Raw genomic sequence first — 18,299 nt, 5'->3', positions numbered from 1 at the left:
ACTACTTGTTGTTACTTATGCTGCTGCTTTCTTTGATAATGATCAACAAGAACCAAATAATAGACTGCGTATGATAGAACATGTTCTGAACGAGAGTTAGGCGAAAATTTTTCTCCGTTTGAAAATCTTTGTGGCCGCTTCTTTAGTACATCAAATTCTGAACAGAAATTAGTCATTTTAGATTTAAAAATCTAGTCAGTTGCCGTGCTTCATTTCTGACTGTATCACTATTAGGCATAAGAATAATACGAATATAAACATGACACGATACGTATATTCTTCCGCGTTTGCTGTTGTCTCACTCTAGTTTCGTACTTTATTAGGCAGACAGGATTTAAATGAGATAGCAGCAAACATGAAAGAATACATGGCAAAATGTTTATATTCATATTATTCTTATGGTGAAGAGAAAACTGCACATGATTCACATTTCATCAGGTTCCTATTAGCAACAGTCTTGCCAGTCGGATTTTCATAGTACATTGAAATTCTGCTAATTTCGAAGATGAACAATACGGAATTTGTATTTACTTCGTTGGATAATGTATGAAAATGCAGTGGTCGAAACTCGGGGTGGAGAAAAAAAAGCTCGTCTTCCACCTTTTTTTTTTTAAGTTATTAACTGATGCAGAGGTTTTGGCGCCAGTATTTATCTCTGTGCCTACAAAGCATGCCTGCGTAGTGCTACATATATTCGACGGCAGAAGTTAGTTATGGTGGCACCTACCAACATTTTTCAGAACTTCCGCTTGCTTTGCACTCGATTCTAAGTCGCAGGCAGTTTTTTGGATTACAAAAACCAGAAAAAAAGTGCAGCTTAGATTCGAGTAAATACGGTAGATTGCTACTCACCATGTAGAGGAGGCATTGAGTGCCAGACAGGCACAAAGAAAAAGAGTGGTAGAAATTTTCAGCTTTCAGACTATGTCCTGATGTTAAACATCAGCGTTGTTAAACATCATTCAGTACCCACAAATAACAGAAATAGAACATTACTTGTAACTCTCTCACTTGTTGTTTCTCTGTGCTGAAAACTTCAGTAATTCCTCCATTTGTAGTCTATAGCTATCTCATATCTGTATCCTTTCTATTCACTGCTGTAAGCAATTGCATTTCAATTTCAGACCCTTAAATTGGTAAAACACAGAAGGAACATAATAGATTAAGACCAACTGAATGCCTGAAAATCACTTATAACCATACTGGCACTAACATAGTGAGTAACCAACACATTACAAAGATGTGTAAAATAAGGAAATGGCGTAACTCAGGTATAGCAGACTGATGTATGGGACATAGATGCAGATAACAGGAAGCAGTAGTCACAATAGCTTTCAAGCTCCGTCTAGCAAAAGTACACACACACACACACACACACACACACACACACACACACACACACACACAAGCTGAAACATTCAATCATGTGGCAAGACCAATCGTAAATAAATAGGTGGAGGTGGGGGAGAGGTAGGAAAGGACGCATGAGGCAAGGAGGTGGTAGCATGACTGTGTGAGACAAGTATTTTGAAAAATGACTCAGCAGCTGCTCAATAAGGTGAAGGGAGTTGAGAGGATTGAGCATATAAGAGGTATAGTAGAGAGAGGGGAGGGGAGAGGAGAGGGACCTCAAGATGAAGAGGGAGTTTGGGAAAGGAGACAGAAAGGTAAAAGGGTGGAAAGGGGGTGAGAGAGAGAGAGAGAGAGAGAGAGAGAGAGAGAGCGAGAGAGAGAGAGAGAGAGAGAATAATCACATGATTGAGGGGGGGGGGGGGGGGGCAGAGAATGCAGTGCACGATATGGATAGGGAAAGAGTGTGGTGTAGACAAAAGAGAGAAGGGAAAAGGTAAGGTGAGGCAGTGGGAAAAAGGGGTTAGCAGAGGTTTAGGCCAGGGGGATTGCAAGAGTGCAAGATATGATGGAGAGACAATTCCCATCCATATAGTTAAGAGAACTATGAGCTGGAAGGAAGTATCCAAACTGTCCATATAGTGAAGTAGCTGTTGAAAGTCATTTGTGTTGTAGTGTACAGCATGTAAGGCAACTGAATGGTCAAGTTTCTGCTTTCACATGTGGCCCTGCCTTTTACTGGGTGGGAAATGCCTGTGACTGGACTGTGGTAGGGTGTGGTGGGTTGGTGTATGAGCCAGGCCTTGCATCTGGGCCAGACACAAGGGAATGTTCATGAGGTGCAGGTTTGGGAGCAGGATTGTAATAGGGGTGGACAAGAATATTTTGTAGGTTGAGTGGGCAAAATATCCCGCATCTCAGGGCACAATGAGATGTAGTCAGAGGCCTGGTGAAGGATGTTATTCAACTTTTTAAGGCAAGGATGATTTGAGTGATCAGAGGAGTGCTGGTCTGTAGCTGGGTAACAGGGTTTCTAGTGTCAGAGGAGGAACTAGTGTGGAGCTAGAGTGTCTGTCAGTAACGGCTCTGATAAGGTTATTGGTATATTTAGTAAACCCTATTTTCCATGGCAGATGCAGTGTTCACAGGTGGTGGAACTGCAAGGAAGAGACTTTTTGTTATGGATTATGCATCAGCTGTCAAAATGGAGGTACTGTTAGTGGTTGGTGCACTTGATGTGAACAGACTATTTATGCAGCCATCTGAGAAATGGAGATTGACATCTAGGGTGGTGGCTCATTGAATTGAGAAGAATCAGATAATGCAGCTGTGAGAGTAGGTGTTGAGATTATGGGGGAAAGAGCAGAAGTTACCCCTGCCCTGAGTCCAGACCATGAAATTACCAGTAATTCTGAATCAGACAAGGGGTTTTAGGTGTAGACTGGATAGAAAGGCTTCCTCCAGCTGGTCCATAAGGAAGTTAGTACAGGATGGTGCTGTGTGAGTATCAATGGCAGTACCACACATTTGTTTATAGATTAGGCCTTCAAAAGTGAAATAATGGTGAGCAAGGGTATGGTTAGTTATGAGGATTAGGAAAGAGGTGGTGGGTTTGGTATCAGAAGGACATTTAGAAAGCTAGTGTTCCATGAACACAAGGTCATGGGTATTGGAAATGTTGGTCCACAGTAACTAACAAGCAGTGTGGTGGTAATGGAACAGGAACTGTGGAAGTATGGCGAAGGAAGTAAGAAGTGTGTTGAATGTAGGATTGGAGGCTGTAGTCAATAGTTTGGAGGTATCAGTCAGTAAAGGCAAAGTTTCATTCTGTGGGAGCATTGTACCTAGCTACAATGGGTCAACCAGAAGGCAGACCTGTGATGTTGGTTTGTGGAGTTTAGAGAGTAGGTAAAAGGTAAGAGAGTGGGGGATTGCTGGTTTGAGGAGGTAGATGCATTCAGGTGTAAGCCTTTGGGATGGACCTGAGGCTTTGAGAAGCTACTGAATGCCATATTGTATTTCTGGGATGGGACTGTGGTCATAAAGTTTGTATAAACAGGTGTCGGAAAGTTGGTGAAGACCCTCAGTCACGTAGTTTGTATGATTCATGACAACTGTAGTGGAATCTTTGTCTGTGGGAAAGATGATAAGGTTGGATTGAATTGCCAGAAAGGTAACAGTATAAATTATGAATATCATTATAGAACATGTTAGTGAGTTTTTGTATTTAGAGCAGTTGAACCCAATGACTGGGTCAAAAGCTGAGTGAGGCTCTCTGAGAAATGGAGTCATGCATATTTGGAATCAACAGGTGAGACAAGAAACTGAACTAATGGATCAAAGAACAGACTGAAATGGAAATGTAGGTTGGCAATACATATAGTCAGGAGAATGGGTAGTAGATGGTAGATTAACCAAACAATGTCTTTACCACATTCCAAAATGTAAGGAAAGACTAAGATGATGACCTAATAGGAGGTGGGAGATAGTATTAAAAAATTTGCATGTATAAAACAGATTTTCCTCAAAAAGTATCAGTAACCTCACAATTAAACTTACATTAAGATGAGAATTTAAGATAACGGGCAGTGACTAATTGTTGTGTACATAGCTCCGCGTAGTCAGCGTGTACACAACTTTCCCACTAGAGCATGCCCCGCTAAGCACAACAGCACAGGTGCAGCACTCGTCCATCTCCACACTACGAGATGGTGCTATCATAGAGGTGGACCAAATTCTGCTTCCACTGATCTGCATATTAATATGTAACACAGCCAATGAGATAGCTGCTAACGTAGAACCTTTTCTCCTCACCAATCACACTCGCATAGTAAAACCTGAACGCTCGAGGTATTATAACAAGTTAACAGACCTCTGATTAGTCAGTCTGCATTAGTTTGCATCAGTCTGTACCAGTATATAGTCAAGTTTCAGTCTGTGCCTAATAAGATTATCATATTCCTGTACATAGCCATGAAGAGAAATGTATAGACACTTTGTCAAGTATCAGAGATATGTGAGAATAAGATTAATGTACCAAGACCAAAGGAACTTCAAATTGTCAATCATAAACAGCATCCAGAATCAAGTTACGTAATATCTATGATTTTTATTATTTTAATAAATGTGTGTGAAAATTAATCTAGTTCTGTTTAAAGTTGGTCACCATCAATCTGCTACTCTAAGCGTGCAAGTGGCATTTCTATCGTCTGACCTAACGGCAGAAGATAAACACGCCACAATAAGACCACGAGACATATTGCTGACACTCGCCTACTTTGTTAGGGCGACAAGTCAACTAATCTGATGGTGTGTGTACCGAAGGTCTTACAGTACGCACACCACACTAATGTAGCTGGGAAAGTATCAGATTTTGTCAAAGTAAAAGATAATCTTATTATTTTTTTACTGATATTTTAAGTTTGTTGTACACAGATTATGCCTTTTATTAATGATATAAGCAAACTTGTGTCAATGGCAGTCATTATTTTTGCATACAGATTATAACAGCTGTTCCTGTCTGTTACTGAACTTCTCAGCTCATTCCTCACCCTCAGCTGTTGTCTGTCATCATGAGATCTATGTACTAACAAGGTGGTGTAGTAGTTAACACACAGGACTTGCATTAAAGATTTGTTTTTAAATTGTTGTCCAGTTATTGTGATTTAGATCACCCCTTGGATTTCCTAACTCACCCAATGATTCATCATTAAGACCTTGGCTAATTTCCCTTCTGTCCTTATCAGATGAGCTACTGCTTTGTTTCCTTTGGTCCTGATGCCAGCTGAACACTGAATTCCAACCTCCATTTCTTATTTCTGGACATTGGTGGAACTCTGTAGGTGCATCAGGGAATGAATGAGTTGATGAAAGTTTGATTAAAGTGTCGTCATTGTCATGTGCATTTGTAAATCTCTGAATAACCAAAATCATTCAAAATTTATGTTTCAGTTATTCCAATTGGACTTCTGTCAAAATTTAGTAATGATGCTCCACTTCCAAAATACATTAACATGGCAGGAGAAGGTCTTGTAATGGCACATGAACTTGCACACATGTTTGATTTTGTTGGTAAGTGAATTATAGTTATGCATTTTTGCCCTCTAATAAATGTTAATGTAGTTTTGTAGTTATGCAATCTCCACTGGTTCTCCAGTTAAGTACATATAACCTTATTAAAACTGTTTAAGACTCTTCCTACAGATGGCTTGTAAACTATTGGTACTACAGACTAGTGTGTTTTCTAATTCACTACTGTGACACAACATAAAAAGCGCTGTTAAACACAACATTCATTAACCTGAAAGTCTGGAATTCAACTCCATTTGTGTGTATATAGCCCTCCCCCTTTTTGCTTACTGTATATACAGTAGAAAAATATTAGATTTGCACCCATCAAGATGAACCTGTTCAATTTCAGAGCTGAAGCATGTCATTAGCAGGTAATGGATTCAACTACTAGTTTCAAATTATGTCTGTTTGACTATCTGTGTGTGCAACTTATTCGACAACCAATCAGCTGTTCTCAAGAGTGAATTGTCTTTGCCAAACTGTGGCCTAAAGTAGATTCAACCATGCTTTGGCACAAAATCCTGCTGAGCACAATGTGTCTGATTCCAATGGCTTCATCACAACACATGTTATGTGGGTCCTTCCCACCTTCATCAGCTTCCCTGAATTACATAAATGGAAGATGTTCTTGCAACACATACTTTGATCCCTTAATTGTCCTGACCTCAATCTCTGCTAGATCCTGCTCCACACTCATGTCAAACCCTGCCACCTGACCCTAATGTCAACCATACTGGTCTCATACTCTCTTCTCCACAATTTTCCTCTTGTCTGTTCTATTTACACCTCCCAATAGACTCCTCCACTGGGCATTGTGCTCATCTCCCACTGCCTGCTTCTGGCAGGAGCTCACTGGAACTGTGTTTTATCCTGCAGATTTGATGTCTCTTTCTTCCAGCCATCAACCACCCTACTTCAGTACTAACTGCTGTACCCTCCCTTTTTTCTACCCTCACCAACTTGATCTGACACAACCCCTCATCTGAGTCAAGCTGCAGTGCTGACATAATGTTGTCAGCCTGGACATTGTAACTGTGGAAATGTATGCATTGCATATGAACTCTATAGATCTGAAGAAGAATTTGTCTAATAGCCAGCAAAGTTCTCACTGTATTTATTGTGCCTGTCAACAATTCAGCAACTCAGCTATTCAACACATTCTTATCTCAAATTGTTTATATTCTACTAAGGACTTTTCATTACTATATTTTTCCATAAAATACATTTGTTTTATATTACTTTTTTGAATTCAAAAGTAACCATGGCAGTATTATCTTTTTATTGATGTTTGGAATCTTTGACAAAAGAAATCATGTGCAAACATTGGTTATTATTTGCATCATTTCTGTGGCACATCTATGAGAAGTTTGTAAACTACCAGCATATGGACAACATTTAATGATATCTCTTGCAATCAATTTATTAACTGATATCAAATGAATGTCTTACACATTTAACAGAAACACTGATAGAAGGTGTTTATTTTCTTAGTCTGTTTCTTAGCTGCTGTCAACTTAGTAATTGTATACTGCGCATTTAAGTAAGTGAATGAGTAAATCATGAACAAAAATAATGATATTTGCACTGAAAGTGTGCATAATTATAGTGGCTGTAATGGTGTAGTGAGTAGAGCACTTGATTTTTGGCTGTGGAGGAAGGGTTTTTGCTTGTTCCAGTCCCTCCAGAATGGCCCCAAGTCCACTCAACCTACTGTCAAATAAGTACAGGGGATCTTTCTTGAGCATTAAAATGTAGCTGGACAACGGCAGACCACCCTCAACTCCTATTGCTATGGTGACAAAAGGCTGCACTCTGGCTACAGTCAGCCCAATAGCATGGTGATTGAATTGCACTACAGATGTTATCTTTTTTAAAATTTAATTATAAGCAATTATAACAGGAATTAGCAATCACAGGATATATATAATTTATAGCAGATGTGATAAATAGGGTCAGATTTTTGTTTATATCTGGAATCTATAATAACATCATGTTTTGAATTTTCTTTATTTGGCAGAAACATAATAAAAAAGCATGGCATGAAGTATTGTAAAGGAAAACTATTTAAAAAGTGTCAGTAAATCTAAGATAAAAAAAAACTAGTATGCCAGAGTGACAGATGTCTGTCAGTAGACTTACAGAAAGACACATGAGATGACTAGTACTTACCTAGCAGGTAAAACTCCAAGGAGAGGCAATAGAACACATAAACACAGATTCTCCTAGCTTTAGAGAGGAATAGTTAAGTGTATGGGTTTGAACTAAGTCAATGGAGTACAGCAAGAAGCACAGGCTACAAGGGATTCATTTTGTTGGAGAATGGAGAGAAGCAGAAATAAAGCAAAACTCCTAAGACAGAGAACAAGATTAAGAATAGCATATAAATAAGCACTATGTCAGATTCAGCTCAGATGCTGAAGGGAGAGATGGAAAAAGAAGTAAAGGTGGATTAGAAGGGAAAAGATGGAAAAAAGACTGAGTAAAGAAAAAAGGCAGCTTGAGTAGAGAAGAGTAAATAAGTTAATAAGGAAAAAAAAAAAAAAAAAAATCTGAGCAACACCATCGAGGAATAAAATGGGAGAAAGGCTGTTTTGGAGAGAAAGTTCCCATCCTTCAGTTCTGTGAAACTAGTTCTCATGGGAGGATCCAAATGCATGTGTGCTATAGTAGATACTCAGGTCTCTTGTGTCGTACTGTAGCAGAGCAGGGTCAGTGAATGGGTACTGGACATTTGCAAGGCAAACATTTAATTTGCATCCACTCATGTGTTCTGACAGTTTGGTGACATTTGTCCATATATGGAGAATTAAACAGTAAACACATGTCAGCTAGGAACCATAAGTAATTTTGCGTGTCTCTAATACTGTACATTTTTTCAGTGGTAGTGGTAGTGTGCAGCTGCCTGGAGCAGGTAGTACAGTGGGAATTGTGATATCAAGGGACAAATGTTTGAGAGCACACCACACAGTAACTTAGAAACTGATGCAATAGATAGTAACAGTGGTGTGGGGCACTCTGCATGTAAGTCCAGAGCCAGCAGGGATTGTGAACATGAAGAACTGTGCTCAGCACACTGCTTGATGAACCATTCGAGATAAAGATGTAAATGCACTGACCCACTGACAGTTTGCATTCACCTATAAAGCTTTCAGCTAAGCATCACAGTAGTATTGCCTCACTTTTGGTCATTGATTTGGGTATAATTTGGAATTTAAGCACTTTGCTCATGGAAACATTTGCTTTTGTCTGCAGGTAGTTTGGCTTGTAATTTTCCTCCTCAACTTGCAGTTTCCCATATGAAGTATCTATATCCCTTATCTGGATTGCTGTTAAATTTGAAAATTATCATAGATTTCCTGTACTCAGTCTATTGGTAAGTTTTTGTGGATTTATGTATTTGATCTCAACAACTACTTCATGGAACTTACTGCTTAAGCCTATAATGGATGATTTGCATTATTGTCTTACTAGCAAGATACTCCAAGGGCTGCAGGGGTGGGAATCTTGGAGTATAAGAGAAAAAAAGGAAGATTGGATTTAATGTTCTGCCAACACTGTGCCATCAGAGATGGAGCACGAGCTCAGATTACAGTAGGATGACGAAGGAATATGGCTATGCTTTTTTCAAAGGAACCATACTGGTATTTGCCTGAAAAAAATTACAGTAATCATGGAAGACCTAAATGTGGATTATCAGATGGGGACTCTTCTCAAATGGGAGTCTAGTTTGCTAACCACAGCACCACTTCACTCGGTTTTTGGAGGAGTTATGTTTGTTTGGAACCTTATATTGTTTGACAAGCATAAGATAATTAAGTTTCAGATAACCCAAAATTAAAGTGGACTTGAGACTGTTACTGGTCATAAACTTGTAGAAATAGGGAATACCAACAGCACTATTTTCTGTAAAATATTTTGACATTAGTTTGTGTAGGGGGTCTGAGGATGACACTAATCTAGTGTCAAAACTGATCATGTAATTAATATATTAAAATAAAAGGTACAGCAGTTGGTATTCCTTATTTCTACAAGGAGAAGTTTAGGAGTGCAATGAAAGGCAACAGCCAATGATTTGAGGTGGATGTCAGAAAGAGATAATTTCATTTATGTTCTGAGAAGTGTGAATATCTTTTTGTTCTACCTTTTTATTTATGTACTGAGAGGTGTGAATACTGCCATCTAAAAAAAAGTTAGGCAAATTGTAATAATAAATGCACCAGCTTTTTGAAGGTCAGTTTTTCTTTTATAGAATGAACATCCATTACAGTTTACCATACCTGCCTATATTCACTGATTTATGCACATTACTGGCTCACTCCACATTACTAGAAGTTCTTATTCATGTAGAGATTTGCAAAATACAACTATCTATTAATATTTGGTTCTAGAGCCTGGATTCTCATGAAGTGAAAGAGATTTGACTAGCATAAGTAAATCAAATAGCCAACTTTTTACGCTAAATACATATCTTGCCAGAAAATACAAGCTAAATTGTAATAAGCATAGCATCAGACTTCCAAAAATCTTTTTGAAACTGTTCTTTCTCTTATTGTCTTTGTTTATTTATGCTTTTAGGTATGAAGCGAGAGTTTCATGAAGAACATTTAAAACTCAGTTCTCACTCAAATTCAATATTCAAGGAAATGGAAATGTGTATTAACACTGAATATGATTTCAAAAAATCTCATCCAGCAGAGGATGGAAATCTCATTGTGTTTCAGGTAAGCACTAAGTGTTTAGTATGTACAGTTTTACTACAAACAACCAAGTGTACAGTAAATACAGTTGCTCTGACAAAGCACCAAAGTCTATGCACACACATGGAAGCAGCAGTGGGAAAATATTTCAGGCCAGTAACAAGCAAATTCGTCATCATGGAAGTATCCTAATCAACAGGGAGAGCCTCCACAAAGCACGAATGATGTGAGAGAGAGCAGTTGGTGCTTCTAACTTGGAGCTGTCCACACTCAGCCAGTCGTGGTGCTGGCAGCAAACAAAGCAGGTGCTCTTTTCTTGGTCTTCTGCCAGAAGTGCTAAATGTGAACTCTACAGTCACTATGGTGGCAGTGGAAGTGAGCATGCCACCACATCTCTCCCCCACTCTGGGTAACTGTTGTTGGTGGACAAAAGCAAGAGGCCAAATGGGTGGGACTACTGCTGGAGGCTCATTGGTTGGCTGAGCAGTGCACGAGGTCCATCCTGATGACTTTGTGGCAGTTGCAGACGCACTATGGCAGATGTGTTTTGACAGTGTTTGCCTCCATTGGCTTCCAATGAAATGTGGCTTCCACTACACCGGACAGTCAGCCGTCTCTGGCCTACTGGAGCATATGGCTGGAAGTGGGCTGGATGATGGCAAACTGTGTATCAAATGACACCTTGTGTCCTGGAAGCATAGAAACTGCACCATTGGCAAAGTGGGACAGGTGCAAAGATGACTGGGGAGAAGCCGCCAGTGGCACCCAGGCAGCCACTGTCAAACATCAGCGGAGGGCTCAATGCAGTTGATGGCCGCATCTCAACATCATCAGTGCCCAATAGCTCCTCAATCCCCTGAAGGGAGTGGCACTTGCAGGTGGACTCCCAATTGGCATCTGCTGTGACAATGGGCACAGTGAGTTGGTGCCTCAATAAGGGCACAACTGGTTCTGATGGCAGGAGAGCAACACCTGCTGATGTCTATGGTGAACATTTACTGACCATGCATTGCTCACACCCTTACTGTAACTCCTTGTTAGCCCCTGACCAAAAGTACATGCTCAGACAGGGCCACTAAGAACATAACACAAAGGACACGAGCGCACCTCAAGCGATGGCACAGAGCAAATAAGGTGCAGCAGTCTGGGGTTGTCAGCCATGGAGAATCTTCGCCATGCTTCTGCCTTGCAGTGGTGTGGTCCTGTAGGTACTGAGAAATAAAGACAATGCCAAGTCCATTGAGAAACCCGGAAGCACTTTTTTAAGTGCGTCTTTCAGGTGTGCACCATATGCTCCCTCTCACCATTTGATTGTGGGTAAAATGGTGTGAATGTGAGGTAGGCAATACCATTTCATGTGCAGAAATCTTGAAACAATGCCAGTATGAATTGCAAGGCCATTATCAGAGGCGATCATACAGAGCAACCCTTCAATCATAGAGACATGAATGGGAGCTCTAATGGTAGCTTTAGTGGTGGTGGAGCACATGGGCAGGACATGTGGGTAAGTGCATCAACCACCACCACCAACCACATACATAGGATAACAGAAGGGGCGTATAAAGGCGATACGGATCCAGTCCCACAGTTGATGTGGCATACACCACCAAACAAAAGTTCTTGGTGGTGCCGCCTGCTGTTTGTTGCACTGTTTGTCCTCACTCATACTCGGGTTGCCGCAGTGTAAGAGAGCAAAAGTAATAGCCCACAGGGCCAGATGGGTGATGACTCTGGGCTCATCCCAGTCAGTGCTAAGGAGGTGAATACTGTTGACTGCCAACACTCGATAATAGAGGAGGAAGTAGATGCAGAGCAGACCAGACCCCTTGGTGGGCAGGCACTCGACCCAACCACTGCACGCAAAATCAGCCACCTGTTGCAGCAAGGTATCTTGTCGGGTGACCTGCACTACACGGTTGCAGTAGCCACCAGAAAGATTGCGGGAGGCGCACATCGGCACGGCGCATCATGGACAGTAGTGGCCGCAAGTAAAGTCCCGTCCACCAGAGGGCACGCAAGAATTTGGCCACGCCCTCTGCCGGTGGAACAACAAGAACTCAGGCAGCACGGGCCGTGCCCAGTCAGTTTTACATCGGGCATGCCTAGCAGACAGTTCCCGGTCTACACTATGAAGTGCGATGGACAATGTGAATCATGTTAATACACAATTGGCGACGAGTAGGGTCGTTCTTTTGCATGTTGCATTGTTGTTCCGGTTTTGCAGCTTATCCCCGACATGGAGGATTTAGTGCAGGTTTTTGTTGAGCAGCAGACGGAGCTCATGGAAACCACGAAACAAGCGCTTCCAGCGTTGCTCTCCACGCAGTCTGCTCCAGCGCTGTTCCCTCCCCCCTTTCCCCCGTATGACGAGATGGTGCAGGATTGGGATGCATACGAACATCACCTTCGGCAGCTTTCCAGGCATTTCATGTTGCCGGTGCAGAGGTATGTCATGTTCTTTTCTTGTCTCGGATATCTCCTTCACTGTATCCTTGTCTTTTGACGCATTGCGTTCATTGCTATCTTCCTATTATCGCCGCCGCACGCATGTTGTGGCGGCTTGGGTCGAGTTCTATGAATGCAAGAAGCAGCCCCATCAGTCTTACCGGGCGTGGGCCGGTACCCTGTACGGTCTTAGTCGCAAGTGTCATTTTGTTATGGAGCAGTCGCGAGAGTCATATGCCCATGTTATGGTGCGACACGGCATTGTTCGTTCGGCCCCTGGCAACGGGCCCTGCAGTTGGAAGACCCTTTCCTTGAGGAAGTCCTGTCCATTGCTGACGCTGCAGGTCAACAGTTGGAAGCATGGTGCGACATCGCGGCGGTTCAGGGCGGCGCAGCCACGTCCATTGCGTCCAGAGTGGATGACATGCGGGCGGTACAATCCGGCCGTTACGGCCGCTCCCGCACAGCGCGTAAGCAGAGTTCCGGCCGCCGGCCCCTGTTACCGTCCTGTGCGTCATGCTATATACATCATGATCAGTCAGAGTGTGCCCAGCGTTGGGCTGTTTGTTGCAAATGTAATAATAAAGGACACATTGCTAAAGTTTGCCACTCAGCCTCAAAAGAATCGAAGGAAGCAGGTACAGAGGACATGGACGATGACATTCAGGAAGTTTCATCAGGCCAGGCTCCCGACGCATCAGCACACAAACTCTTTATCGAGGTGTCGGTTGCAACTGCAAGTAGATACGGGCACCGCAGTTTCCTTGTTGAATGCACAAACTTACTCTGACCTTGGGTCGCCCCCCCTTGGCGCCAGTTTACCGGCGTCTCCGCGGTGATGGTAAACAGTTCATTCCCCTACTGTGACCCGACGTTACTTACAAATCAGTCACTCAGCCTCTTACTTTTATTGTTGTCAGTGATGCGAGCTCCGCTAACCTTTTTGGATTGGATGCCTTTCAAGCTTTCGGTTTTTCTATTGCAGACACCATACAGTTGGTCTCCAAAGATGTTCCCTATCAATCATTGGAATCTTTGACCTCTGACTTTCAGGATATCTTTGAGGAGGGCCTGGGGCGTGTTTCAGACTTTGAAGCTCACTTAATGTTGAAGGCGTCGGCTCGCCCACGTTTTCTACACGTGAGGCAGATCCCCTTGGCTCTCCGCCCTCAGGTAAAAGCAGAGCTAGACCGGCTGACGGCCCTCGGGGTCATTCTTCCCATTTCTTCTAGTGAGTGGGCTTCGCCCCTCGTTATTGTCGGGAAATCCTCGGGAAAATTACGTCTTGTGGTGGATGCCTATTCCTTGCCTCGTTCTGATGAATTGTTTTCTGACGTGGTGGGAGGCCAATATTTTTCGAAAATCGATCTTTCGGAGGCTTATCATCAGTTACCATTTGATGAGGACTCCAAACGGCTGGCGGTCGTCATCAACCCGTTTGGCCTTTACCAATACCAACGGTTGGCCTTCGGAATATCCAGTGCCCCGCCGATATTTCAGCATTATCTTGAGCACGTCACGTCGACAATCCCTCACTGTATTAATTACCTAGACGTCATAATTGTCACAGGCCGCAGCACGAAGGAACACTTGTACAACCTTCGAACGCTATTTCTCAAATTCAGGTCCGTGGGCCTGCGTTGCAACCTGTGTAAGTCGAACTTCTTCCAACTGTCCATTGAGTATGTAGGCTACACCATCTCTCGGCATGGCGTCCAGTCGCTAAGAAGTTTGGTCCAAGGTATCGTCAACCTTCTGCAGCCCACTTTGCTGAAGGAGTTACAAGCTTTTTTAGGTAAGATTGCCTATTACCACCGGTTCATTTCCAGGGATTCCACCATAGCCCGCCCCCTCTACTGCCTTCTGCGCAAAGGTGTTCCTTTTGATTGGTCACCTGCATGAGAGCGAGCGTTCACCTCGTTGAAGGGCCTCCTCACGTCAGTGCCTTGTTTGACTACTTTTGATCCCAATAAGCCGTTGGTCCTGGCTATAGATGCTTTGCAGTATGGGGTAGGGGCGGTCCTGGCCCATCGCAATGCGGATGGCTCCGAGCAGCCACTGGTGTTTGCATCTAAAACTCTTAGTCCTGCACAGGCCCATTACTCCCAGGTGGAAAAAGAGGCTTTGGCCATTGTCTATGCTATTACCAAGTTTCACCCTTTCTTGTATGGCACGAAGTTTCAGTTAATCAGTGACCATAAGCCATTAATATCATTATTTCGCCCCGCCTCTCAGATTCCGGATAGGGTGGCCCACAGACTGCAGCACTGGGCCTTGTGCCTCTAAGTACCACTATGGCATTCATTTTCGCCCTACCAGACAGCATGCCAACACCAACGCCCTTTCCCGTCTTCCGGTGGGCCCGGATCCTAAGTTCGATCGGGAGGAGATTATGTGTTTTCATTTGGATGTGGCGTCCTGCCAAGTGGTTGATGGCTTCCCGATCACTAGTTCTAGAGTTTCCAGGGAAACGGCAGCTGACCCAGTTCTCCGGCAAGTAGTTCAACTCGTTCAGCAGGGGTGGTTGTCCTGACCTCCGGGCCGAGCCTCGGACCCTCTTCATAATTATTTTGTTCTACGAGGCTTCCTCTCAGTCTTGGAAGGAGTTCTCCTTCTGGCTACCGATGATACAGCTCCTCGCGTGGTTGTTCCTGCAAGTTTGTGAAGGGAGGTCCTCACGTTATTACATGAGGGGTACTGGGGTGTTTCCCGTACTAAATGCTTGGCTCGCAGACATGTGTACTGGCCCGGTATTGACAGAGAAATTGAGCACTTGGTGGCCGCCTGTTCACAGTGTGTGAGCCAACAGGCATCTCCCAGCTCACCGTTCTCTTCATGGCCGCCTGCAACCCAGGCATGGGAACGTGTTCACATAGATTTTGCGGGCCTGTTTCTCAATGGCTTTTGGCTCCTTCTCATTGATGCTTATTCCCGATTCCCATATGTAGTTCTCTGCTCCTCAAACACTTCAGAAGTTGCAATCCAGGCACTCGGAAAAATCTTTTCTGTGGAAGGTCTGCCATCACCCTGGTATTGGGCAATGTACCTCAGTTTATTTCACAGACCTTCCAGGATTTTTGCAAGCGCTTCGATATCCGGCATGTTTGCTCTCCCCCCTTTCATCCACAATCGAATGGGGAAGCTGAGTGCATGGTTTGCACATTTAAGACGCAGATGAAAAAGTATGTGCACGAATTTCCTGCAGAGGAGGCGTTGACGTTTTTCCTGACGGCATAGCGGACCACACCGATGGGAGAACGCAGCCCTGCAGAGATCCTTCACGGGCGTCAACCTAGGACTCTGCTGCATCTCCTCGGGCCTGGTCCTCACCAGTCTTCACAAAACGGGGTACCCAGCTTTCCACCGGGTATGTCGGTCTGGGCATGTAGGTCAGGTCGCAATCCACGTTGGATACCGGTGGTGGTCCCGCGCCGCAATGGATGCCGGCTCTATACCTTGCAGGCAGGGGACTGGGAGGTACGTTGTCACCAAAATCAGCTACGCCCACATTTGGGAACCCTCTCTCTGACCCCTCAGGCGCCGGCTTCCCCATTGCCGGCACTTGTGTTGTTTTCTCAGTGGATGCTACCGCCCCTCCCACCTGTGACTCTGCCACACTGCGATGGTTCTCAGCCTTGGTGGCCTCCAGTAGCTCCAGCACTGGCATCGCCATCATTAGAGATGCCCCGGCGAGAGCCGGCCCCCCTCGCAGGCCCATTTTCTCAGGAGGCTGGTTCGCCTGTGGTTGTGCCTTCCCCATCATCCCTGCCACTGGATCTTGCCCCTCCCGAGGTGGAACGGGATCCGGAGTTCGACAGCTTGTCGCCCGTTCTGTCCCGGGTGCTGGTGGTGGGACGATGGGGGCCTCTTTGTGTGGGTCACTTCCAACCATATTCAAACATTCCGGCTCAAGGGTTGGCAGATCCCCCCAACTCCAACATTCCAATGGACGTGGAGGTCATCACTACTGCACGACGCTCCACCTTCTGACACAGTGGATCACAGTGGCTTCACCCCCCGAAGGAGGAGGAGTGCAGTAGCCACCAGAAAGATCGCGGGAGGTGCACATTGGTATGGCATGTCAGGGACCGTAGTGGCCGCAAGTAAAGTCCCGTCCACCAGAGGGCACACGAGAATTCGGCCGCACCCTCTGCCGGCGGAACAACAGCAACCCAGGCAGCATGGGCTGTGCCCAGTCAGTTTTACATCGGGCATGCCTAGCAGACAGTTCCCGGTCTACACTATGTGAAGTGTGACAGACAACGTGAATCGTGTTAATACAATGGTGACCCATCACTGGAAGTCTTTCCACCATGTGCTGCAAATGAGCATCGATCTGGCTTTGTCAAAGTTCGGATCGGTGCCCATGGGCAGATGTAACAATGGGTCTGCATTAGCATGCTGTACCATGGGTGTGTAATGAATCTCATAATCATATTAGCTCAAAAACAAAGCTTAGCACTGGAATTGTTGTGTAATCCTGTCGGTAAGTTGCAAACAGGGGCTGGACAATACCACAAGCAGCTTATGGTCAGTGATGAGATGGAACTTGCTGCCATAGAGGAAAACAAGGATTTTTCAGACAGTGTACATGATGGATAAAGCCTCCCTTTTCTGTCTGAGAATAATTGCATTGAATGGCTGCCAAAATTTTGCAGGTGTGCATGGTAGGCTGTTCAGAGCCATGTGTTTATGTGAGCCGACACCACTCCAGCCTTGTATTAGGAGCATCTACAGCTGGGACAAGCTAGGAACTGCAGTACAACAATGTCTTTAGCAGTGACTTTATGTAACTGAATGCTCTATCACAGTCTCCTGACCAAACAAAAGGAACATATTTTTTTTTTTTTTTTTTTTTTGCAACTCACATTCAACAGGTGAGTTATACCCACCCCATTAGGGAGATATTTTGAATAATATCGATCAGATAGCCATGTGTTGTGTGTGGAACACTAACCTTTCAGCAGAAGAAAGGACAGCCATACGCAATTTCAAAACAAATCCTGACCTGCTCATCCTACCTGCAGACAAAGGCTGCACCATTGTTGTTGTGAATCACAGTGACTACCTACACAGAAGGCCTTTGTCACCTATAACCTCTGCCAGAGTGGTCTCATTCCAGAAGTTCAACATAACCTCCAATCCTTGCTTAAAGCGTAAGGCCCTCCCCAGAACCTCTCCCCTGAATCCATTTCCCTCCTCGCCCCTATGACCCCTCCCCCCCCCCCCCCACACAAACACACACCTACATGCTCCCCAAAATCTACAAACCCAACAAATCCTAGATGCCCCATTGTAGCTTGTTTTTGTGCCTTCATTGAAAGAATTTCAGCCCTCATGACCAACACCTCCCCACTTGTTTACCTCCTGGATCCCTATACCCCTACTCATAAGTGTTGATGCCACTTCTCTATACACCATCACTCAAGTCCATGACCTTACTGCTGTTGAACACTATTTGTCCCCACGTCCTTCAGATTCCAAATACAATTCCTCATGCCTCATACACTTTACCAACTTTATCCTAAATCACAACTACTTTTGCTTTGAAGGGAAGGTATACAAACAAACCATGGCATGGCTATTGGCAACTGCCTGGCACTTTCCTATGCCAACACGTTTATAGGCCATCTAAAGGAGAACTTTCTAGCATTCCAAAACTCCAAATCTCTAACGTGGTTCATGTTCATTGATGATATCTTCACACTCTGGACTCAGGGCCAAGACACCCTATTC

General features: G+C 44.1%; 1 protein-coding gene across 1 annotated transcript in view; it reads left to right on the top strand.

The window, feature by feature from the left end:
- Window positions 1–18,299, top strand: part of LOC124798148 — a 292,835-nt gene that overhangs the window by 235,037 nt on the left and 39,499 nt on the right. Inside the window, exons 13-14 of the mRNA XM_047261428.1 lie at window positions 5,302–5,421; window positions 9,997–10,142. Of these exons, the coding sequence (XP_047117384.1) occupies window positions 5,302–5,421; window positions 9,997–10,142 (266 nt within the window). The remainder of the gene's footprint in view (window positions 1–5,301; window positions 5,422–9,996; window positions 10,143–18,299) is intronic.

This window comes from Schistocerca piceifrons, chromosome 5 (genome assembly GCF_021461385.2).
Source record: "Schistocerca piceifrons isolate TAMUIC-IGC-003096 chromosome 5, iqSchPice1.1, whole genome shotgun sequence".
NCBI lineage: Eukaryota > Metazoa > Arthropoda > Insecta > Orthoptera > Acrididae > Schistocerca > Schistocerca piceifrons.
The sequence above is the reverse complement of the archived record's forward strand: the minus strand, read 5'-3'. Positions and strand labels throughout refer to the sequence as shown.